The sequence below is a fragment of the Tasmannia lanceolata genome, unplaced genomic scaffold, assembly GCF_043159265.1.
Source record: "Tasmannia lanceolata isolate RefF3 unplaced genomic scaffold, GAP_Taslan_0.1 ptg000008l, whole genome shotgun sequence".
Taxonomy (NCBI): domain Eukaryota; kingdom Viridiplantae; phylum Streptophyta; class Magnoliopsida; order Canellales; family Winteraceae; genus Tasmannia; species Tasmannia lanceolata.
Window position 1 is genome coordinate 58815001 of NW_027518685.1, and position 25834 is coordinate 58840834.

Genomic DNA, 25834 nt, shown 5'->3' on the forward strand with positions numbered 1-25834 from the left:
TACAGTGGGGGCCACATTATTTGGGTGATCCAAGCCATCCATTTTAAAGGCCCTCACATAGATAGGGTGTCTACAAAAAATCAGATCCATAGGATCATCCCAACCCTACAATTTGTGGAGGTACAATGGATGTCTTTAAACCTTCACAAATTAGTCCATTTTTTGCCTCCACAGTTCGAATGGTTAGGATGATCCAATGGATTTGATTTTTTGTGGACACCCTATCTATGTGCGGGCCTTAAAAATGAATGGTTTGGATCACCCAAATAATGTGGCCCCCACTCTATTTTAAGCTAGTGTGTAGATAACTTATCTACACATGTGTGTAGGAACCGTTTTCTCATATATATATATATATATATATATATATATATATATATATATATATATATATATATATTTGAATTAAATAGATAAAAGTAACCAGAGCCCATGAAAGTTAGAAAACAATATCTTAGAGTGAGGCTGATCTTAGAGTCAAGGCTGAGACCAGATCATGTATGGTTTTCTATAACTCTTGGTTTCAGTGATGATTAATTAATTAAATATTAAGATGAAATCAAGAAATTAACATAGATGGGGGCTTCTATGAAGTAAACTAATACGGAGTAAATGATAAAATACACAGAATAAAACAAATCCTACACAAAAGGCAATGAAATTAATGTGCCCAATATATAGAAAAAATAGAGTAGATGCTTCCATTAATAAAAATCTAATGCATGAGTTACAACGTGTACGAAAACTTGAGTAATTGATTACAGACAGTAAACAACCGGGGCATTGATGAAGGGAAGGTATAATAGATTAAAATAGCATTAGAAGCATCCAAGCAATAAAAAACAGTTGTAGGCCTAGATTTTTGGAGAGATTTGAGAATCATTAGTTGTTTTTGAGCTACCCCAGATAAATAAATCTGTTTTATCTGTTTTTGGGCACCCGATAAAATTTGTGGAGGCATGAAGAGTTCTGAACCCAAAAGACCGGGTGCAAATACACCCGAAATCTTGACATGGGCGATTGAATAAATGTGTAACAAGTTTCAATATGCAATCCCTTTGTACCCATTTAAAAAGGAAAAAAGATCAGATGTTACTCATCCAAAAAGAAGTACTGCAAAGCACAATGAGTTGGAATGAGAAGCTTACTTTGGAGCATCCGTTGGGCATATCCTGCACAACACAACCAGAAGGAAGCCTTCTGCACTTCACATATGCTAATCCAGTTTGGTTTTCTCTAATACCATCAGTTGAGACATCAACAACTGCCCAAACACCCTCAGCGAGCTGCTTACAGAACCTAAGGAAATTAACGTCCCGGACGGGAACCATTGGCGAAGGAACCTGAAGTTCTGCATGCATCTATACATGAAATAGGTTAAATTTGAACTAGAACCAATATGAAAAGTTGAGGCTAGGGCACCAGAATATGCAACAAAATCAGTGAACTAATGCTGCCTAGAACAAGCGACAATGCAGTGAAGGTGCAAGTTGCAGAAGGATACTCACAAGCTGAAGTGCACCATTTTTAGTCCCTCCCATGCCATTGAATATCACCTGTGTAGTGGTGGCCCTTGCAATTATACAAGGGAACATTTCTGCCCATCGATTCTAGAAAAAACAACAACAGAAAGATTTTAAAAAACAAAGCTTTCATGAATGGCACAAGTCTCAATAAACAAAACATTCATAAATACTAGTACCAACCATAACAAAGACTATTTCCTTTTTGCACTCCCTTACAGTGGAAAGAGGAAGAAGAAAAGCATTAGATGGATGGAGGAGCATTAACCATTTATCTATCTTAAGCATGGTTGAGCATAGCCGGTAGAAGCAATGGTGAATGTGGCTTACTAATAGGGGCCCCTATTAGTTGGGATACGGGAAGTGATGGTGTTTTTGGGGGCTCCGGAGAACGGGGTGGAGAGATGCCACTCATCCATACTATTGGTAAACAAGTGTCCTATCATCCATCGGTTCGGTGTCAAAGATATAATCATGACATACAATGGTACTCCATTTAAAGACAGAGATGTCAAATAACTGATCAATTCAATGGCCAGCATAAGTTCTCATCTCCTTATTCTCCTCTAAGCAAGTCATGGTCAGGCCAAACCTGCAAAGGTAGCATTATTGAGGGTTCACCCGGGTGGATCGGTAGGAGTAGCTTTTGAAAGGGTTATGAATCAACCTAGGCTGCTCATGTCTATCGGCGGTTACAAGTCAATAGAAGTGCATTGACTTAGGTACCTAAAAGTACTCATATAAAATCTTATATGGAAATGGATTTAAGTTAAATACTATTTAAGAAAAAAAACAACTATATTTTTTTCGTAGGTAAGCTGGAATCGAACCCCCAACCTCAAGGTAGAAGGCAAAGCTTTTATTGTTGAGCTATACGCTCAACACCCGCGCCCACCCCCCCTCCCCTAAAAAAAAAAAAAAAAAAAAAAAACTATATTACTCTTTAAAGTTAAATATGATTTATGAGCATAATGATTATTGTCATTTAAGAAACGTTATAGTTAATGGTAGGGTTGCAACTTGAGTCGGGCCGGTCGGGTTTTCCAACACACCACATTAGCTGAAAAATTATCTCAGGTCGGGTTGGGTAGAGCTTTTTATAGGAAAACTTGAGATTCATACCTATCTGAGATAGTCAGACCGGGTCAGGTCTTAATGTTTAGCTTAAGATAATGGATAATTTCCACAATTGTAGACAACAACATATATGCACACCAAAAATCCCAAAATTTAAGTCATCGAGTGCATAAATTTAAGAAGGAAACCGCTATTTCACATTGCAAACTTGATCACCTCAATGAAAATAACTATATCAATATGTTGAAAAGTAATTTGCCATGTTATTCAAGAGATATTTAAGAAGTTTAATGTACACCTATTAGAGTCTGGTCATGATGCAGAACATGCGACATGAAACAAGTCTTTTATTCTTTTTTTTGTTTTGAAAGGTAACAAAATTTTATTGAATAAACATTATCATTACAAAGTGGGGACAAGGGGTCCCCGAATGATAAAAACAAGTCTTTTATTCTTTATCTTTTATTTTCGTCATTATATTTGTAGCTTACATTTTAGGCATCAAATCTTGTCCGTTTGGCTTGATTTTAGAATACCTATCTAACGAGCCCATGTGATTTGAGGAAGTTATGAGCATTTTACGGATATGGTATTGTAAATGTCTACCACAGGATTCTTATTTCAGTTAGGTTTCTAACTTTTATTTTAGTTGCTTTAGATGAAAGATCGAGCTTAATTACTTAGGTATGTTAGCATTTAGATTTCTATTTTAGGTTTTAGCTATCCATGTAATATAATGACATGAAGAAAATGATAGTTTTGAATAAAATAATATTTTGAAATATCCCTTGTGAAGGGAGCATCCTTCACATGGTTGTTATATTAGAGTTTTTCTTCAAAATCGTGGTATGGTTTTTAAACCCCCCAAGGATGATTTAGTTGTTGCTTGTCCATCTTGTGGTTTTGTTCGAGGGTTCCTGCATTGGTTGGTACCAGAGCACAGTGTATCTCCAACATATGAACGGGATGAAAAAGTCGTTGTACCGAACGTCAGTTAGCCTGATCTAGCCGTATAGAACGAGCAACTTCAAAAGTGGAGACTTTCATATACAAACAGCACTACTCGAAACCTGTGCGCATTCATGAGCAAAACACCTATGGATTTTCAAGTGCCTTCAAGAGCCCTTTTCATGCCTAACATCACGTATGGATCACAAAAGATGAGAAAAAAAGGAAGAGAAGATTGATAAAACGTCCTTGTTATGACGTCTTCATTGAGAATTATTAGATTTGGAAAATAAAGGCCTGAACTCGAGGTCAAGTTTTCTTCGAGAAGGGGCGGATGGTGCAGATTGTGTGGCGTGGAACATGTCTTATATTCTTTATCTTCTATTTCTATCGTTTTATTTGTAGCTTACGTTTTAGGCATCAAATCTTAGTCCATGTGGACTATTTTGGTCATTTTTTTTTATTACCTATATCACGATCCCAAGATCGAGAGATTTGGATATGCTATTACGGGTTTTCTATTTTAGGGTTTTTTAGTTAGGTTTCTAATTTTTATTTTAGTTTGCTTTAGATGGAAGATTGAGATTAATTGGTTAGATAATTTAGCATTTCGGTTCCTATTTTTAATTTTTGGTTATCTATATAACATATAATGTAACGACATGAAGAAGAAAAAGATAAATTGAATAAAATAAATTTTTGAAATATCCTTTGTGAAGAGAGCCTTGGCTCGTTCACATGGTTGAAGGAGTATTGCACGTTATATTGTAGTTTTTCTACAAAACCGAGGCATGGGTTTTCCAAACCCCACGGGATGATTTACACCGTTTGTGTGATATTCATCCTGCTGCTCTACGGTCCCGACCCGAGACTGGGTTCGATTTTTCAAATTGAAAATGAACCCAGCCCAAGGACCATGATTTTTGAACCCGACCTTGGGTATTGTCGATCGGGTCGTCCAAGTAAAACCTGACCCAGATGCAAATCAGTTAATGGCTTCCAAAGAGGCCCTAGTAGTGTTTCATTTTGCGAATAAGATTAAACCAAATAATCATATTTGTAACTAAGGATCAATTTTGGTGGTATCCAAATACGTCTTATGCAATCACATACCGTGGAGCCTAGAAACATACAATCAGAGAAAAATGGAATAAATGCAAAATTCGCAAAGGTTCTTCTAACAATGCCATACCAATCTAAATACGTAATAAATTCAAATAGTCCCACTAGAAAATGAAGAGAGATTTTAGGGCATCACCATCATTTTATTTTATTTTTTAAAATTTGAAAACGTCTTCTAGTAGTCCATAAAACAGCAAAACAGTACTATTTGAGCATTTAAGGACTTCTGAAGAACCAGAGAAAGACAACTGAATAAAGAGTGGCAATGGCGTACCGAATCCATGAGTGTCTCTACTAGAGCCAAGCCGTTGATTATAACCATCCCCTCCTCCCTCGTCGCCTCGGTGACAAATCCTGCTGGTTTTGCTCCAATACATCGAGGGAACACTCGCAGATACTCCTCGTAGTTCAATAATTCCCTTCCTCCTTCCATACTTGGAACCCAGAGAGGGGCATTACACTGGACCATCTTAAGAAACTCGTCCATCGCAGCCAACGCAAGATCCAAAAGCAATGACTTTTCAACTGATCTATCCATCCCCATCACAGGCAATCCGCTCTGAACCCCGCCTCCAAAATCAGTTCCAATACCAAATCCAGTGAGGTTCAGCATTGGGGGAGGGACGGAATTGGCCATGATCGAGACAGGTTGGCCCATGAATTTCCCGGTGAAGACACAAAGTCGGTCTAGTTCAGCTTTCAGATGAGCATTCTCGAGTCTAAGGTGCTGCTCTTCCAAAGACAATTCTCCGGGTAATGGTGTCCCGCCACAGTTGCGACAAATCGGGCTCTTCACTGATTCCCTAATCATCATGTTTTCATCTCGAAGCTTGTCGTTCTCTTGTCGAAGAACAGCATTTTCATGTCTCTCCAATTGGTTCTGTGACAAGAATTTCGAGTTCAATAGTATCCAAACATATCTCACAAAATGATAAAAAAGAAATCTGAATCCAATCCAAAAATAGAAATGTTTAAATGACTTTATTTATGTAGCACAACATGTACTTCAAATTATGTGATCTTGGTTGGTTAGACAAGTAATCGAAAAGCCTTTTAAAGGATATCAAAATCAAGCCAAACGAACAAGATTTTATTGCCTAAAAAATATTCTACAATTTACCTTCATCTGGGTACGTCGATTCTGAAACCAGAACTTCACTTGCCTATTGTCCAAAGAAAGCTCCTTACCGAGTTCCTCTCTTTGCTTTTCATCAGGATGAGCGCATTCCTTGAAGAGACTGCAACAAGAAAAACAAAAAAACTCATTAAAAGAAGGAAGTAGAAATGAATTGATTTTAGATGGTAAGAAGATGAATCTAAATCTTACTTTTCAAGCTCTTGGATTTGTAGCGGAGTGTGGCGATGGTATCTCGACTTCTTCTTCTTTGGATTACCAACTTCCTTATCATCACCCAATCCACCGTCCAAATTATCACTGCCGGATTTGCTGTCGTACTCCTCATCCCTGCTCTTCCCATCCGACGTCTCCAAATCTCGCCCAATCTGAGCCATCCTGCCCGTTGGCTTCAGAAAATAGAGGTTGAAAGAAAATAAAAATAAAAGAGAAATCTTAATCAAAACTCAGCTCAAGAAAGAGAAAAAAAATTATAGAGAGAGAGAGAGAGAGAGAGAGTTTAAAATCATACTGGGGCGAGAGAGAGGCCTGGGGAGCTGAACATGGACTCAGCAATGGTAGGTACGGGTAAGCGTGGCTGAGGGATCCCACCAGATTGCATTTTGAAGGCCTTTGGACTAGAATTACTATTGAAAAAAGCCCCAAAAGTTATTAAAAATCTCACTTCTAAGATCTTTTTTCTCTTAGTTTCTTATAGATCACTTCAAAGAGCTGTTAACTAACGCTAAAACAAACGATACTCAGAAACATAAAAAACGGTATATGAGGAAAAACCAAAAACAAAGCCAAGAAAAATGGAAGCAGAAAAAAACCCAAAAATAGAAAGAAAAATGAGAAAAAATAGAGAGAATAGAAGAGGCAAAAGCATAAACCAAAATAGTAAATGAACAAATGCCTCCAACTCCCTCTGACTGTGGAGAGAAAGAAAGAGAAAGAAGGCAAGCAAAACCCCTCTCTCTGAAAGAAGAATATTGCTTTGCACTTCGTTCTCTCTCCCTCTCTCTCTCAACTCTCTAAAACAATCTCAAACAAAAAAAAAACAAAAAAAAAACCTATAACAAAACCCTTATCTTTTGCCTTCTAATTTCCTCCCTTGCATGCTGCAGAGCAACATTGTCTTGGTTTTCTTCCAAAGAAAGAAGAAAAAAGGACTAAAAATGGAGGATACAGAAGGTGAAGATAAACACGTGTGGCCTTACAAATACTAAAAAACAAAGAGAAAAGTGGGTCTGTTGACCTTTCGACTCTAGGGTAAAAAATTAGGACCCGAGATCGAGAACATCGAAAAGGATTTCCAAAAATGGTGAAAAGTTGTGGGATCTCCCTGTGTTTTTTCTTCCTCTCCTTTACCTCTGGTAAATAGTAAAATACGAGAAAAAAACAGAGCTTCAGATCCGTACATCTTTCTATGTTTATTTTTTTTACTTTGTAAAAAAAAGTAAAAAAAAACATTGTAGCTTTTATATAATCTTAAGTACCTATATGGCAATATTTTTTTCAAAAAGTATTGAGCAGCCCAGAACATAGGATGATCCAATATGGGCCACAATAAACAGGTTGTGCCCAAAAAAATCATTTTTCATAGGATAATCTTAGCCCTCATATCAACAGAGGAACTGCATGTTATCAAAACCTCTACAGATATGAAGTTTGTGATCATCCAAGTTTTTATATGACGCCCGATCGGGCATGCTTGTGCAAGAGGCACCACTCTTGATATTTGATCTAACAACAACCCCTTTTACATCTTTTTAAGGGGCTGTTGTTGGATCAAATATTAGGGCAACAATCTTTTACACAGCATGCCAGATCGGGCACCATATAATTTCCAGTGATCATCCTATGAAAATTATTTAAAGGCTGTTAAATCAAATATCAAGGGTTTAACACAAGCATGTCCGATCGGGCACGATATAATTTCTCGTGATCATCCTATGGAGATTATTTATGAGGCACAACCTACTTACATTGTGACCATCAAAAACATGATTTGGATCATCCTGAGAAACTATGTCATGGAGGACCATATAAACATGTACCATAATCCCGTCCTTTACGATTGATCCAACAACATGAGCTCTTTGATGATTGATCCAACATCAGGAGCTGCTTTTAGATCAAATATCAAGGGTGGTATTTTTGTTGTACCACTTTTTGGAGTTTATACGACCTTTCATCATATACATCATATGATTTCTCCGATCATCCATGAGCCGTATAATACTTATACAGCCTTACTCCACATAAAACAAAACGTCGGGATCAGTACTGACAAGAAGAAAAGAAAAAAAACAGAAAGAAAAGTTCTTAGGCTGACTTACAAAGACTCAAGGGAGTCAATGGCACGAAAAACCTCTCACGAGAAAAGGAAACCCAAATCCTTTTCTCCCTATCTTTTTAATACAAAGCTATACCGGCGATGACCTTTCTTGGTAACCTCAGTTGATTCTCCGGGAAGCTCGAAGCCCGAAATACACTTGTTACGGCCGCGAAGGAAAAATGGGATCTGGAGAATGACGCAAGGAAGTGAGACTGTTCGGAATTTAGAGAAACTAGAAGGAACGAAATACCATTTTACCCTCGTAATACAGATTTTTTTTAGGGAAAAGCTCACGTAGGCTTCTGACAATATACAGCTGGGTCAAGGTTAAAATCTCCTTCTCTTCAGTTTCTCGTTGAAATTATCAGATACGTACAATAAGTTTCTAGGCTGTTTTTTTCAAGTGAAAAAGAGGCCACAAATAGTAATGTCTGAAAATGAAGATTTTACACATGAGAAAATGGTGGTATTCATTTCAAAGTTCAGAATACATTCCAGCTATGTATTTGCAAATTTGGTTAGATTCATTTCTATATTTGTCATGAGGAAAGCCAATCCTAATCTTTCTTAGGGTGGAGAGTCAGAGGGTTGAACGTTATATTGTAATGGGGGAAGTCGCATTGAGGAATAAATGGTAAGTTTACATGCCTTATAAAGAAAATTTCGGGGGGTATTCTGGTAAGTCACATCTGAGGAATAAATGGTAAGTTTACCTGCCTTATAAAGAAAACTTCGGGAGGTATTCTAGAAAGCACGTGTTAAGAGCTAGGGTTTCAAATTTCACAAACCCATGTGTTATGGGAGGTTTAATATAAGCCGTCCATAAGGTTTGTTCCCATTGGTTTGATTTTTTGTAATATTCATGTATTTTTTATGATTATATCGATCCGATCAACGATCTACGTACAATAAATTTTGATTTTTATTGCTTTTTTATCCAATTCGATCGTCTAGTTCAAGAAAACCAATATTAGGGTTAGAATTATCAAGTAAATGGTGGGGCTTGATGGAATGATCCACACTGAGTGATCGTATCTTATCTCGATCATTCTACGTGAACCATAATAAAGGAAAGACACACGTGATATGAAATGCGTTTCCGCTTTCTTCAAGATCATGATGCCTTAATTGTCACCGGGTCTCTCGGAGAAGATAAGCAACCATTGAAAATATTGGTCAACGTAGTAACTGAGATTTTCAAATGACTAAAATATCCTTTTTCATGGGTAAATTTGTTAATGTGTCAGGATTAGATAGTGCGATCACTGGCTACTGGATCAAGCAGTGCGGATTGTACTCCCAGCATTCACGGGTTAATTTGTTAATGTGTCAGGATTAGATCGCGCGATCACTGGCTACTGGATCAAGCAACACCACCTGTACTCCTAACACTCAATAAGTATGCCACCAGACGAGAGTCCGAAGGGCCAATTTTAGCACATTGATACCCAAAAATAAACTTGGAATCACTCGATGCTGTGTCAATCAGGTTGCAACATTCAATTTAATGTTGGCCCTATTTGGCACACTAAAGAAAACTGAGCTTTACTTGTGGTCATGACCGCTTCTTAATGTCCCATTATCCACAAGTACAACCTTTACTAGCAGATTACCGGCGGTCAACAATTCACCGGTAAATGTGTTGTCTATGAATATTGGGATGTGGCTATTGCCTCCACCAGCATTTCAAGTTGTTGCTTTTATTTTCCTAAAAATACGACAAAATATTTGTGTTATTTTTTTCAAGAAAATAGAAGTATAATTTCATGACATAACTTGAGGAACAAGTAAGGTTACAAGACTGCAATCTAATTGTGAATAGGTGCAAGATTATAATAAATTATATAAATATTCAAATTGCCATGCAAATTAGAGCTAAATAAGGGCATTTCAAGAATAAATGTTATAAATAAAGATAAGTTGGTAACAAATAATATAAATATGCAAAAAAGGTACAAATTAATAATGCAAAGGAGCATTTGCAAAGGATTATTCATAGTACATGTTAGCCCAAGGGTTCCCCATGGGTTCAACTAATCACCTTTTTCTCGTTGTTTTGATGTTAGCAAACTTAAATTGATTAGTCTTTATGGATTAATGTGTTGTTTGTAGTGTTGTGTCTTAGACAGGAACTTTACATGTCATATCGCCATTACACAATACAACATAACACATGGCTTGAGGATCAACATGCACGAAGGAACTAAGTGAGCTTGCACATATTAGAGGCATCATCCTTGGAAGATGTCTAAGCATAAAGCTCAAGTTGAGGATCCCACAAGCAAGCCTAGCATATGCCAAGATGAGCTTGAAGTTGAACAAGTGTTGGTGACTATCTCAAGCTTTCAAAGTGAAGATGATTCAAGAAGAGAAGTCACATGTACCAAAGCAATCACAATTGTTCACTTACAAGCCAAGAGCTCAATGAAGACCTTTGAAGCCAATATGATCAAGGTGCTAAGTACTTTAACTTTCTCGATTGTATTGGAGATCTTTTTCAAAGTGGTTTTGCATTTGAAAGTGTTTTTAAACCTTTTTTAAAACCAAACTTGAGACCTATTTCAATTTCATGAAAAATCATTTTCAAAGGTCTTAAACACTATTAAAACAAAATGCCATAGCCAAAAGAACCAAAGCCCAATTGCCAAGTTGAAAAATGACATCAAACTAACACTTACATAATGGACAATAGATCTTATGTCTACTTTAATTGGTCCAAACTATTTTCAAATATTTTTAAAAATATCTTTAACAAATAGATCTCATTGTTTTCATTCAAATCGAGTATAAGAGCGTCAAAATCCGATAAGAAATGAGTGAGATATAAATTTTACAAAACGGGTTGAAAAACCAGTTTCTACAACCGCGAATATCCGGACTTCATCCGTCTCAAACTGATTTTAAAAATAAAAAATAGCTGAGCTGACGCCGGATGTCCGGGAAACCGGCGGACGTCCGTGACGGACCCATGCGCGATTTTGAAATTCAAACGGTCATACTTGCCAGACGTCCGGACTTCGTCCGCGACGCCCGTGAAGACAAAAAATTAGGGTTTTTCTCAAACTACAACTATATATATATATATATATACATCTCTAAAAATCCTAAAACAACAACTCTTCAACTCTTGCAAGTTTGAGCCACCATTGTTGAGCCTTAACTTTCAAATCTACAAGCTTTTTTTAGAATTACTGAAAGAGATTTATACTTGCACATCTATTTGAAGAGAATCTCCTTAGAGCTTCATTATATTAATCTTTTGGAGAGTTTGTGAGCTATCATCTTTGAAATAGCCTGCAAAAGAGGCAAAAGAATACTTCATCTTTCTTTCCAAGCATTGTAAAGAAGGGTTGCGACCCTTGGCGAGTTTAAAGACTCGAAGAGAATGGCTTGAATCGCGACCGTTAAGGAGAGATTGTTGGCGAGTGTGGAGGACGTGGAGCCATCCTCTTGTATCAAAGTTGACTTGCAAGGAGCCTTGAAGCTAGGCATTGTGTGGTCTTCAAATAGTGGTGCGACCTCAAGAAGAGTGGACATAGGCCTTGGGTTTGAAGGCCGAATCACTATAAATCTTGTGTGTAATCTTCTTCTTCTTTAACCACTCTAAAATTCTTGTGTGTATGTTCTCTTCTCACTCACTTTACTTTATCTTGTTCTGGTGTTTGTTCTTTATTTTGTTTTACTTGCATAAATCATCCACAAAATATTTGTCAAAAGAACTAGAGAGTGTAAATTAACTAGGATTCTACCAAGTGTTTGATAAAAGGCCTAAAAGAAACTATTCATCTTATTCATTTATCTTATTGTTGAATTTGCATTTTATTTGTAATCTTTAATCTTCCAGTTTGATAAAAGTCCTAAAGGAAACCATTCATCTCATTCCTTTATTTTGTTATGGAATTTGTATTTTATTTGTAATCTTTAATCACCCACCAAGTGTTTTGATAAAAAGATTAAAAGAAAATATTCAACTAGGATTTTCAAAAGTCACCTAACAAGTGTTTGTCAAAAGGTCTAAGAAAAGATATTCATTTAAGTTTTTGAAAACTAGCTAATCTTACAAAAAAATTTTAAAAGGATAAATTTTTTATAAGACAACCAATTCACGCCCTCTTGGTTGCCCAACTGGAATTTCAGTTCCATTCATTTCTAAATTACTATTATATAAGTTCTATGTTCATTAGATTAATGTTTGTTGGGCACAAATATATTGCGAGCAATAAAGCGGGTAGTCACGGTTAAATTCCTCCATGCATTAGATTCTAAGCATGTTGATGCTTGACAAGATGATCCACATTGAGAGATCCTCCATCCAACACATGTTTTGAGCATAAATTTGCATCTTGTATTGTTCCCCGTGTTTTGATCATTTTCTAACGTTCATATCACTTTGATGATTTTATCGATCTGATCGACGATCCACGGATAATAAATTATGATTTTTATAGGCTTTTTTCACTTCAATCATTTAGTTGAAGAAATAAAATATGAGGGTTTGAATTATCAAATCAATGGTGAGACATGATGCGATGATCGACACTAAGTGATTCATTCTTATCTCGATCATTCTTTGTGAAACAATAATAAAGGTAGGATCGACATGGTATGAATTGCCCTTTCGCTTTCATTAAGATCATGATGCCTTCATTCTCGTCAGGTGTCTCAGAGAGGATATACTACCACAGAAAATATCTATCGACGTAGTAACTAAGACTTTCAAATGACTAAAATATCCCCTTTCATGGGTAAATATGTTAATGTGTCATGGTTAGATTGTATGATCTCCCAGCTACCGAATCTAGCAGTGAAAACTGTGCTCCCACAACTCAAAAAATATTGCACAGACGAGAGTTCGAAGAGCCAAAAGAGTACATTGATAACCAAAAATAAACTTGCAATCACTCATTTTTGTATCAATCGGGTTGCAACACTCAATTTAATATTGGCCTAATTCGGCACACTAAGAAAACTGAGTTTTACCAGCGATCGTGAACGCTTCTAAAATTCCCATTATCCACCGGTACAATCATTACCCGCGGATTACCTGCGGTCAACGATCCACCATTAAATGTGTTGTCGACGGATATTGGGATTTGGCAATTGCCTCGACCAATGTAATATGACAAAATATGTGTTACTTTTTTCAAGAAAATAGAAGTATAATTTCATCATATAACTTGAGGAATAAGTAAGGTTACCAGTCTGTAATCTAATTGTGAATAGGGGCAAGATCATAATAAATAATATAAATATTTAAATTAGTACGCCAATTAGAGATAGATAAGGGTATTTTAAGAATAACTGCTATAAATAGGGATAAGTTAGTGACAAATAATATAAATATGCAACAAAATGTACAAATTGATATTATAAAGGAGCATTTTTGAAGGATTATTCATAGCTATATTCATTTCTAAATAACTTTTCCTGTAAGTTCTATGTTCATTAGATTAAATTTTGCTACGCAAAAGTATATTGCGAGAAATAAAGCGGGTAGTCGCGATTAAATTCTTCGATACATTAGATTCTAGGCATGTTGATGCTTGACAAGATGATCCACATTGCGTGATCCTCCACCCTACACATGTTTTTTGGTGTCCATAAGGTGTGTTCCCTGTGGTTTGATCATTTTGTAACATTCATGTCACTTTGATGATTATATCGATCTAATCGACGATCCACAAGCAATTAATTATGATTTTTATAGCCTTTTTTCGCTTCAAACGTGTAGTTGAAGAAAACTAATATGAGAGTTAGAATTATCAAATCAATGGTAAGCTTGATGCGATGATCAACACTAAGTGATCCATTCTTATCTTGTTCATTCTTCATGAAACCGTAATAAAGGATGAACAGACGTGATATGAAATGCGCTTTCACTTTCTTTAAGAACATGATGGCTTAATTCTCGCCGTGTCTCTTGGAGAAGATAATCAACCATGGAAAATATCGGTTGACGTAGTAACTGAGACTTTCAAAAGAGTAAAATATCCCTTTTCACTGCTAAATTTATTTGTGTCAGGATTAGATCGCGCGATCACTGGTTACTGTATCAAGAAGTGACAAATGTACTAGTAGCACTTAATAAATATAGCATACAATGACAGTTTGAAAGGCCAAATTTGGTGCATTGATACCCAAAAATAAACTTCGAATTACTCGATATTTTATCAATTGTGTTGCAACACTCAATTTAATGTTGGACTCATCTGGCACATTAGAGAAAACTGAGTTTTACCGACAGTCATGACCGCCTCTTAAAGTCCCATTATCCACCAATACAACCCTTACCGGCAGATTATCGACGGTCAACAATCCACCGGTAAATGTGTTGTCTGCGAATATTGAGATTAGTTGTTGGCGGAGCATCGATCGATGGCGATATGGCAGAAATAGTAGCTGACGACGTGCGCCGGCGGATCGACCATCCGAAGGCAATCTGACGACCTAAAAGGATCAAAATGATACAAGAGTAGCAACACAAATCAACACAAGTGCTAATTGAAGGGCATTTTCGACATTTTGAAAATTTCCTAATTCTCTATTGCCCGGCTTACCTATAAAAGCTCATTGTCGGTCTTCATTTAGTCAGTCCTCGGTGTTTTTGGAAATAAACATTGGAATTGGAATTAAAAGGAGGAAAAACCAGATCTGGATGTGGAGATTGTAGTTTTTGGATGGAATGAGATTCTCTACTGTGAGGATTTCATGTAAGGAAGAGAGAATTTCTGAGCTTGATCTTGAAGCTTGTGATCGTTGAGTGTTGTATCCTCGTTTGCAAGGAGTAATTGAGTCGTTGCTTGTTGTTTTGATTGACACCAGGCCAAAACTCATCGTGTTGCTGAAGATTTAAAAGAAATACATCAATCTCTATTCTGTCACAAATATCCTATAGCTTGATCATTGAATATTGTTTCCATAATTGGCTGTCTATTAATCTTCTACAAGAGATATAGGTAAATGCTTTTAATATCTTGCATTTTTTTGTTTACCTGCACATTATGTCAAGTTGCTTGTAGATTGAGAAAAATCACAAGAGGTTATCATCAGATTCTAAATTATGGAGAAGTTTCTTAATAATGACCAGATCTGTAGTAACAGAGTGAATTTTCATCTACATAGCTTTAAGAATGGAAAAGTTTCACTCATTTACTTTTACTTTAAAATCGATCAGTTCAATGAATAAACATAGCTTCATGCTTTCATTAATGGTGTATTTTAAGGACAATTTCATGCCACAGACATGTTGCTTTTGAAGGTTTGTCTTTGCATGCCATATGTTTGACAAAATTCATTTATTAAATTCAAGCTATCATCAGCAGGCAATTTTTGGAAGCTTACTTGTAGTGGATCGAACAGATATCATGCTATTTGTCTACATCACTAGAATATACGAAGAGCAATTCTTTTACTGTTATTAAATGCTACACAAACTTTTGTTTGGTCTTTGAAAAATGTGTTGGAATTTGTAGTGCTCAGACACGAGTGAATGCATGACCACCTAAAAACTGTTGCATAATTTCTATTTGAAGTCTTGCATATGGTTTTTTTCCAAGGCTCCAACCTGTTAAAGTAAAGTTGGTTTATCCTACCACTTGTCTTTCAAGGGACAACATGGAAACTCTCAGAAAACATTACTTGGGTAGAATATGAGAGTAGTCATATAACCATTGGAGCTAAAAAATTTTGGCCTCGGATCCAACAGTTTCAGCTAGTTGCATGATCCTGTAGACAACCCATTTTGAACGAACCCCAAATAACCTTGTTTGAATAGAAGCCCTTCATATCATTGAACTAGTGTCCCAAAATTAGCCCTAGGGTAGTTTAGTGTCCTAGGTAGGTCCTTGTAGAATTTCAGAAAAATCCAATGAAATTTGCTTAATATGACGAGCCGAATGAGTGTGTGTGTTGTTTTATCCAAAGAAAAGAGGAGTGTATTATCGAAGTAGGGGAGTGCCAATTTAATTTTCTTATGTTATAAAGAATAGTCATAAATTACACTAGCAAGGGCTGTTCATTGGACAAAGGTGGCCAAGTGCATCATTTTTCTTAATTAAAAGAAGTAGAAAGAGGGGTGATTCATCCGAGATAGTGGCTGCCCATAGGAAGAAAAGGAGAAGGAATATACTATTACTGTAGCTCACCCTCATTTTTACCCAGTTCACCTTCTTTTGGTATAAAAGTAGTATTAAATGCTGTAAGCCCAAGGGTCTACTCTCCTATCTTGTTTTGATGATTCTAAACATAATTGATTATATTATTGAATACTAATCAATTTGCCTTGAAGTGTTGTGTTTAAGATAGGATTGATCATTGAAGAAACCAACACACTACATGGTCATGCTTGAAGATGTACCAAACAAGAGTCAAATGAGCTAAGTGGAGCTCACATCATCTCTCAAGCAGCATACACAAGATGGAAGATCAATTGAAGACCAAGACTAAAGAGAAGTTGAAGGCTACATAGATATCATTGTGCATCCTTTCTCTTTAGATTTCTAGGTCAAGGCAACGTGTTTTAAAATAGTTTTAAAAAACACTTAAGAACTAAAATGGTTAAGTGAATGATTATGTGGTGGACCAACATGTTGGGACCCTCATAAACATTCCAAAATTATCATAGGAATTGAGTTCCAAAAGCCCAAAATCAAATAAGCAATAAAATCTCAAAAATCTGCTTATTTTAGGCTTCTCGGAACTCCGAGAGTTCCCTCGGAATTCCGAGAAATGGTCCAGTAGTATTTTTTCATACTCTGGTCATTTTCTCGGAACTCCGAGAAATTTTCTCGGAACTCCGAGAAATGGTCCAGTAGAATTTTTCCCTCTTCTGGCCGTTCTCTCGGAACTCCAAGAATATGTCTCAGATTTCCGAGAAGAATGGTTCTCGGAACTCCGAGAACCTCGCGACAGCTTAGAAAATAGCCGTTGGGATTTAAATTAAATTTTGTTTTTTGATATCAACACCCCCAAACGGTCATATTTTCTTGAGAAGCTATATATACACATTCAAGAGGATTATTTTCTCCTCTTGAATATTTGAAAAACCTCCTTAAGCATTCAAGCAAACTTGCAACCCATTTGTGCTTAAGATTTTGTTTTCTCCCCAAACTTGCCTTGCACTTGCAAATCTATTGAGTTGGAATTTAGAGCTTTCACTTGCAACTACTATTCAAGAAGCAATCAAGGGACTACAAAGTGCATCAAGCTTTCAAGAGAAGCTAAGCTATTCATCTTCCATTTCTTGTAAAGGTGGCTAGGGCATCCTATCTTAATACCCTAGAGAGCAATCGCTTAGAACTCGGCGAAGAAGGAGAGTCTGTGTAAAGGTGTAAGGGCATCCTCATTTAATATCCCTTGGAAGTGTAATCGCCTCGGAGCCGGGCATCGTGGAGGTCTCGCATAGTGGAAAACCTTAAGGACGATCTTAAGAAGAGACATATTTTGACAAACGAAAAGCAATCATCTTCGAGGGTAGTCTAGAAGTAACCAAGACGAAGGATCTTCCATGCTAACATTTTGCCATTCATATGAGGACCACAGACACCGAAGTGAACATCTTCTAAAATTTCTGCGGCTCTATCTTCATCAACACAAAGTAGCTGGACTCTATCAAATGACCTACGGTACAGGTCTCCTCCACAAATGGCATACCTAGACGCCAGTTTCTGTAACGCTCTTCTTTCCTTTAAAAAGGCTTCTGGGGGGTGTCACCTACCTGAGATAAGATTTTTGATATCAAAATATCAAGGTCTCCCATCTGGACATTTGGTTGCTATCTGAACCATGTGTATGTGTGCCGGGACGACATGTCATTTTATTGCCAAAGGACGGACCTTAACCCCAACCGGGATATGAACCATAGACGCAAGAGTGGCTAGCGCATCAGCAAACCTGTTTCTCAATCTAGAGATGTAGGTGAAGCTGACATTGTGGAAACTCTTCATCAGGCTTGTAAGGTAAGTGTGATATGGAACCAACTTATCCTCTTTGGTGAGCCATTTTTCATTTGTTTGACAGATGATTAATAGAGAATCTCTGTATACATCAAGGTCTTGTACCTCTAAGGATAGGGCTACTTCCAGACCGGCTATGCAGGCTTCGTACTCAGCCACATTATTGGTGCAGTCAAAGTCTAATTTGATAGAGATTGGTATGTGCTCATCTCGAGGTGAAATAAGGACAATACCGACCCCTTTGCCTTTCGAGTTGGATGCTCCATCAAAGTACATGGTCCATGTTGTAAGACTAGGCACATCTCTGATTGTCATGATTCCTTCATCTGGAAACTCACGACTCAATTCCGCATCTTCAGTGGGTGCATCAGCTAACTGCTCTGCAATGATTCTGCCTTTAACAGACTTTTGGGTGACATACGTGATGTCAAATTCTGATAATAACAACAACCAACGTGCGGTTTGCCAATCAGGGCTGGTTTCTCGAACAGATACTTCATCGGATCCATACGAGAGATGAGGTAGATTCTTTGTGATAACAAGTAATGTCTAAGCCTTTGAGTGGCCCACACCAATGCTAGACAAGTTTTCTCCAGTTGAGTGTAATTTAGTTCATAATCAAACATTTTCTTGCTGAGGTAATAAACTGGCATTTCTTTTCTTGTCTCTGGATCTTCTTGCGCCAACATACATCCGAGAGACATATCCGTATTTGAAAGATACAAGAGAAATGGCCGCCCAGGGACTGTTGGTGATAAAACTGGAGGTGACAAGAAACATTTTTTAATCTTTTCGAAGGCTTGTTGACATTAAGAGTTCCACCGTTTGGACACATTTTTCTTCAGAAGCTTGAAGATTGGCTCGCACGTACTGGTAAGCTGAGTGATGAAACGGCTTAAGTACTGAACTTTTTCCAAGAATCCTCTAATTTCTTTTTCTGTTTGGGGAGATGGCATCTCCTGGATCGCTTTGACCTTGGCGAGGTCTACTTCGATTCCTCTGTGGCTGACGAGAAAACTTAACAGTTTCCTAAAAATGACTCCGAAAACACACTTGTTTGGGTTAAGTCGGAGTTTATATTTTGTAATTCTTTCGAAGAATTTTCTCAAAGTATGGACATGGTCTGATCGATACTTGGCTTTGACAATCATGTCATCAACGTATACATGTACTTCCTTGTGAATCAAGTCATGAAAGAGGGTAGTTACAGCCCTTTGATACGTTGCACCAATATTTTTTAGAGTAAATGGCATCACCCTGTAGCAATAGGTTCCCCACTGCGTAGTGAACACTGTCTTAGTCTTGTCTTCTGGAGGCATCTTTATTTGGTTGTACCCCGAGAAGCCATCCATAAAGGAGAGTAAGGCATGACCTGCCGTGGTATCGACGAGAACGTCAATGTGGGGCAAGGGAAAGTTATACTTTGGACTAGCTTTATTTAGATCTCTGAAATCGACGTAGCAACGCACTCTTCCATCCTTCTTAAGTACTGGGACAATGTTTGCTAACCACTCAGGATATGTGACGACCTCTAGAAATCCTGCCTTCAACTGGTTTGTCACCTCATCTTTGATTTTAAGAAGCCATTCAGGCCTCATCTTTCTGAGCTTTTGTTTCTTCGGCTTAGCTTCCTGGTAGAGAGGGATATGATGCTGGACAATATTCTCACTTAATCCTAGCATGTCCTTGTATGAACAGGCAAAGACTTCTTTGAATTCTTTTAACAATTTGATTAATTCTGCACGCTCTTCAGGGGATAAGGTTTTGCTAATCTTAATCTCCTGAGGGAGGGATTCAGTGCTTATGTTAATAGTTTCAAACTCATCTTCTAATGGTTTTGCTCGATGTTGCTCCCTTCGTTCGATTAGTTTTTTAATCTTGAGGGGAGTTTCGTCAGCATCCTCGTCTGAAGAGGTTTGTTCGATGTTATTTAAAGCATTAGTTTCAATATTATCAAGAGACAAAGGCGAGTACAGAGAAAGTTCTTTGATTGATTCAGAAGTTACATCGGAAGAACTGACTGACGCACGTTGTTCAGGCTCATTTACATTTGAAACATTTTTAGAAGAGGAGTCAGAATCAGAAGATGAGTCCGACTCAGAGGAGGAGAAATTTGTATCCGAAGAGATAGCTGTAGTGAGGAACGGGATGAAGGTGTCTGTCCAGTTGGAGAGCTTTGAACTACCTGCATTGGTAATCATACTTTGAGGAGAGAACAGCAGAGCGGGTTCCCTAATTATGCAGACTGTCAGATGGTTTTCTTGGAACATTGATCTCATCAGTACCGGTTCAAGGTAATCTGCCCATTCAAACTTCAAAGTCTCTACACTCCTGTATTTTTTTCGCCACCAAATGTCATCTTCTTCACCTGGCCAACCCGTAGCAAAGAAAATTTGAAACCCAGGAACTCGCTCGCCCGTATTGGGATGTGTAGACCACGCAGGGAAACCATAGTAAAGGAAGTCTTCGCCTTCTCGGCAAATATGATCATTCAGGATTTGCTCGATTTCTGGCATAGGCATGGCCTCACCAGCTTTTCTGTATGACCTTCTTTGGGCTAGACTGCGATTCATTTCTTGTTCCTTCTGATATGTGTTGTGATAGCCTAAACCAGTTGTACCGACATTGGAATGGAAATGCAGATCATCGAACTGGACTACTCCTTGTTGATATCGTCCTAATCCCATTCCGGGGATGTATCCGTTAACTTTGAGCATAGTGGACACAACAGGATTGATATCGTACGGGAGTGGAACCAATTCTTTCTTGGGTTGTTCCCAGCTGATATGGGTGACATCGAGGTGGAACCCATTGAGGTAAGCACTACCTTCGGCTGACTTCCATGGGGATCGGATAAGATAGCACCAACTTCTAGGTCTTCGTCACCTCGAACTGTGATAACTCTACTACCTTTCATGAATTTAAGCTTCTGATGCAAAGAAGAAGGGACAACCCCTACTGTGTGAAGCTAAGGTCATCCTAACAGCAAGTTGAAGGATGACTTGATGTCAAGTACTTGGAATTCGATATGGAAGGTTTCACCGGCCATAAAGATAGCAGTAGACAGAGTTCCAACTATATCTCGTCAGGAGTTATCATAGGCCATGATGCCTTGATCAGATGGGGAGAAGTCACTGGGACCGAAACCTGTAGCTGTGGCCGTGCTAAGTGGACAGATGTTCAAGGCCGAACCATTGTCCAAGAGTACGGCATGTACCTTCTTTTAATAACATAGCCCAGTAACAAGGAGAGGCTTGGAATGGTTCTTTCCTTCGAGGGTCAGATCTTGGTCCGAAATTGAGAGAACCGTTGAGGCTCTGACTGCTGCAACCAAATTGGTGAGTTGCTCGGGTGTAGTGTCTTTTGACACTTGAGAAGTCTGCAAGCTTTTGAGGAGGACCTCTCTGTGCTTAAGGGAAACCATCAACAGCCCCCATAATGAGATATCTACCTAGGTCTTACTGAGCTACCTGATAATGTTTAGATCCTCCTGATCAGCTTCTGTGCCAACGACCTTTCGTTTGACAATGTCAACCTGATCGTCTCTCCTGAGCTCTGGGGGTTTGTAATTGTAGACACCCTCATTTTGCTACACTTTAACCAACAATAACCTAATATATTGATCTGTGAAATTTTACTGGTAAAATATGCATCCTTAAATTTTCTGAAAACCAAAATAATAAAGAGATGTACGTGGTAAGATGATTAGATCCGAAAATTGAAAAAATGCCCTGATTGATGACTTTAGAGTATTAAATCCATGTAAGAGTCCCTCTATCATGGATTTATATGTTTTAGGGCATTAATATCTCGATCTAACTTTACGGATCATCAATCGGGACAAAATAAGCTAGGGTCACTTCACAACTCGGACCCTGATTCCATCCTGAGACCCGATTTCCGTAAATCGTCAGATCGAGGGCTGATTTTTTACCTGGGTATCTTTCTTTACCAAGAATTTGTGATCATTTATTCAAAATAATATCAATCAAGGTCGATCTCAAATTTGGATTAAACATTGGGCCACTTTAATTAAGCAAAAACCCAGTGAAAAGTTACGGATCAAGGCGGGATAAGCGAGATCCGTCGAAATCGTCCCATTAAATCATCGATATCAAAAATTTCTAATGTCTCAATCATTGTCAATATCATGGTTTAATGGTTTTAACCGTTGACCCAAAGTTGATCGAATCGGTTGGTTCATTTCGATCGCCGATTTGCTCGATCTTTGGAAAAACAATCTACAGGCAGAGATTGGGAGCCCTCACTGGTCAAAAATTTCAAAATCAGTATTTCTATGGCAATATTGGGCTTAAAAGAAAGAGAAAAAATCAACGATTCCAATGGCGAAAGAATTATCGAAATCGGACTTTAAAATCTCGTGAAAACCGCGTTTTTCGATTTTCACATTCAAAATATATTGAAAATCTTTAACAAAGATTCTAGGAGATTTGGAGGCATCATCTCATCCATTCTTTTGATCCCCTAAGGATTGCAATTGATCTCAACCACCCAATCTTAGTCCATATCTTTGCAAAGATTTCAAGATATTTGGAGACCTCATCTCGCCCGTTCTTTCGATCACATGGAGATTGCAGCCATCCAAATCGTTGCCATTCTCTATAAAGGCAACCAAAGTGGATGTTTCCCTTGTCTTGAAATTTGCTTCCAATTCCACAAGGATTCCAAGGACAAGTGGCGTCGTCCTGGACCTTGAATTGATTCTAAATCTTTAGTGCTCAATCCATGCCACACAAATACTTGTTATTTTTAAAAGATCATGTTTAAAAGAGAAGCTGCTAAAGAGGAAGAAGAATATTCTAGAATAATGCAATCCTGGCCATCCTTTTGCATTCCTTTTTTCATCACTCAATCTCCACCGTACACCTTTAGGCTCCTAAGAAGGCAACCTAGCTCACCCTTCACCTATAAATACCCATGCTCTCTTCTCCTCTGGACATAATTCAATACTCGAAGAGAGCCCACAAAAAGAAAAAATCTCAACTCTCTCCCTCTTTAAGAATCTGTCTACTTTCTCCCTTGGCTGACCACCTCCTTAGAAGACCAACCCTTCTCCACTGTCAATCTCGGCTAGGGTTTTCACAAAGGATCGAGCCCGTTAGGATTTCATCAAAAAGCGGGGATCGACTTCAAGCATCCTAGTGAGGTAGGTACCATTAGCTTTTATTTTGAGAGCTATAATTCATTAAACTCCATTAGAGTTCATGCTAAGAGTAGAAATCATACTGATAATATAACTCATGCTAGTGTAGATTCATGGTTAATTCATTTAATGTTGAAATCAAAATTCTTGCATCATTCTCATCCCTCTCAATTCTTTCCTTTCATTTTATTTTATTTTCCCAAGCCCATTGGTTACACCTTATGCATCTAATCTTATCCGGCCCCTATCCCTTTTAACCTACCCAAAACCCACGGCCAACTTGGCCTTGACCTAAACCCCTACCCCATCCAACCCCACGCCCAAACCTCTCCTTGACTCAACCCAACTCGACTCAACCCAAACCCCCTCCACAATCTTAACAGAACCCAAGCCCAACCTAAACCTCTACAAACCCAAACCCAACCCAAGTTATACATCTACTCTAAACCCAAAGGCCTAATCGGCCTAACCTTGTCCCCAATCCATTAAGAACCCATTCGGTCTAAAACTTAGGAAACAACCTTATCCTAACCCGACCTCAACCCCACAGCCACTTAGACTAACCACTTCCTCAAAACTTAAAGGTCCATTCAACCTCAAACTCAAGTGATTAGCTCAAAAGATACTTTTCAGGGGTTAAAGACTATCAGAGTCTGCCTGAAGTTCACAGTGTCAACCGAGAGTTCTTCTGGAATGACACAAAGAACTCCAGAATGCTTCTGAAATACACTAAGAAAAGCTTAGTCATGGAGGATTTTAAAGGTTGTGTGACCTCTCACAAATTGTCCGTGACACTTGAGAACTTGGACTTTGAATGTGCAGACATCAAGGCTCTGGAAATTGTCCGTGACACTTGTTTGTTAGGTAAAATTTGCACTGATTCAACTAGTTGAGAACAGAGTTGCTGGTAGCAAGTTCATGATTTATAATATGCTTGTCTCTTTATTTATCTCCAAATTGGATGCCAAGCCGTCCAAAACTCAGAAGAATCCATTAGAAAGAGCTAGTCAATGATTACTTAAGAAAAAGAGGTTCTTGCCATCATCAAATTTTGCCAAAAATTATTGATTTTCATGTTGGCCCAGATCTAATGTATAATGATACATTTCAGCGCAATCAGATAGAATAAAAGAGGAAGAAGGTATAAAATCGAATTAGGTTGGATGAAGAGTGCAAATCACTTTGCTACTTCATTTTGTGTTGTTTGATCGGTGCAAGCCCCCATCAATAAATAATCTAGGGTTTCTGAAACCAAATCCTAAAAATGAAAAAGGCAAATTTCAAAAAATTAGAGAAACTAAGGAGGAAAACCCTATGGAAAACCAAGAAGAAGGAATTAGGGTTTCTCTCTCAAACAAAAAGAGAATCAAAGAAGAAGAAAAAAGTACTGAAAGGGAAAGAGGGAATTAGGGTTTCAGAGTCTAGAGCTTTGAAACAGGAGAAGAAAAAGAGAAATCTCAGCTTCACCAACCCAGAAAAGAGAGCAATGATTTGTTCAGCTTGGTGGATGGGAGAGGGCGCTAGGGCTTGAGAAGATGGAAGGAAATGGTCGATAGGTGGGGATCTTTCAAATACCACCTATTTCAACGTGACAATTGGTTGCTCGCTCTTATTTATATGCGGAACTTTAAGGTCCCGTCCCGTTAGAAGTTCACGCTTTTGGAGAATTTGCGACTAACGAATGATTTCATAGTTCCCGAAAATTGACGCCCACGACTAACGGGTGACAAGCCAAGTCCGCCAAATGTCGCTAAAATCCCTTGCGACTAACCCCCCCTAAATAGTCCCCTGGTGTAAACCAGAAGTTGTCAGAACTCCCTGAGAGTGACCCAGTTTCACAGCCAGAGTACCCCAGAGTCCACCTGAATTGAACTCCCAATAGAATCAATTCGAGTCTTAGAAATTCTAATCCTTTAGGAAACTAAAGTGATTAGGAATTCCAAATCCTTGGAAATTCTAATGCTTTAAAAGACTAAGTGTTAGGAATTTCGAATCCTTAGAAAACCCATTCTAGGAAAACCCTTTTCTAATAGAAAATCTTTCCCTTTGATATCTAAAACTTTAGGAAGACCTAGTCTCAACCCTAATTCTAGGATACCTTATCTGGGAATTGCCAATCCCGTACCTCAAACCCAAGCCTTAGCTTAGGCTCTTAGGATTCCCTGCATTAGTTCTAGGGTCATATAGAACCTGCATTTTAGGCATATAGAAATCGGCTTTCACCAGCTTTCAAATATCTCAATCAACATCCAATTCTCAGGCTCAGTCAACTACATAGGACCCATGCTAGGCATTAGGCATCTTAGTTAGGCATTTAGGACTGCCACTCCTGGCCCGCATAAGTCTAAACTGTGAACGGCCAAATCATTAGTAATATTTAGATTTTTCAAATAAAACTCACAATTACCCCCTTTAGTTAAAACTTAAACAACTAAAGCATTTAAAAGGTAAAGTCTGACTTTCGTTAGGCAAGATCGATGCTGTACACTTCGTCCGGTACACCTTCCGATCTCGTAATCAGGTAACTTACCCAGAATTTAAATCGTAGACCAAATATACAGAGTTAATCATGGGTCCTAGTTCCCTAATCTA

The 25834-nt window shown here is 38.1% G+C and overlaps 1 protein-coding gene across 1 annotated transcript in view; it reads right to left on the reverse strand.

Annotated features, from left to right (window-relative positions):
* The window catches only part of LOC143883679 (homeobox-leucine zipper protein ANTHOCYANINLESS 2-like), an 11252-nt gene extending 4308 nt beyond the window's left edge, over positions 1-6944 (reverse strand). Inside the window, exons 1-6 of the mRNA XM_077387005.1 lie at positions 6317-6944; positions 5998-6194; positions 5791-5908; positions 4945-5550; positions 1509-1610; positions 1149-1361 (exon numbers count right to left, since the gene is read on the reverse strand). Of these exons, the coding sequence (XP_077243120.1) occupies positions 1149-1361; positions 1509-1610; positions 4945-5550; positions 5791-5908; positions 5998-6194; positions 6317-6406 (1326 nt within the window). The 5' untranslated portion in view covers positions 6407-6944. The remainder of the gene's footprint in view (positions 1-1148; positions 1362-1508; positions 1611-4944; positions 5551-5790; positions 5909-5997; positions 6195-6316) is intronic.
* Positions 6945-25834: the final 18890 nt, after the last annotated feature.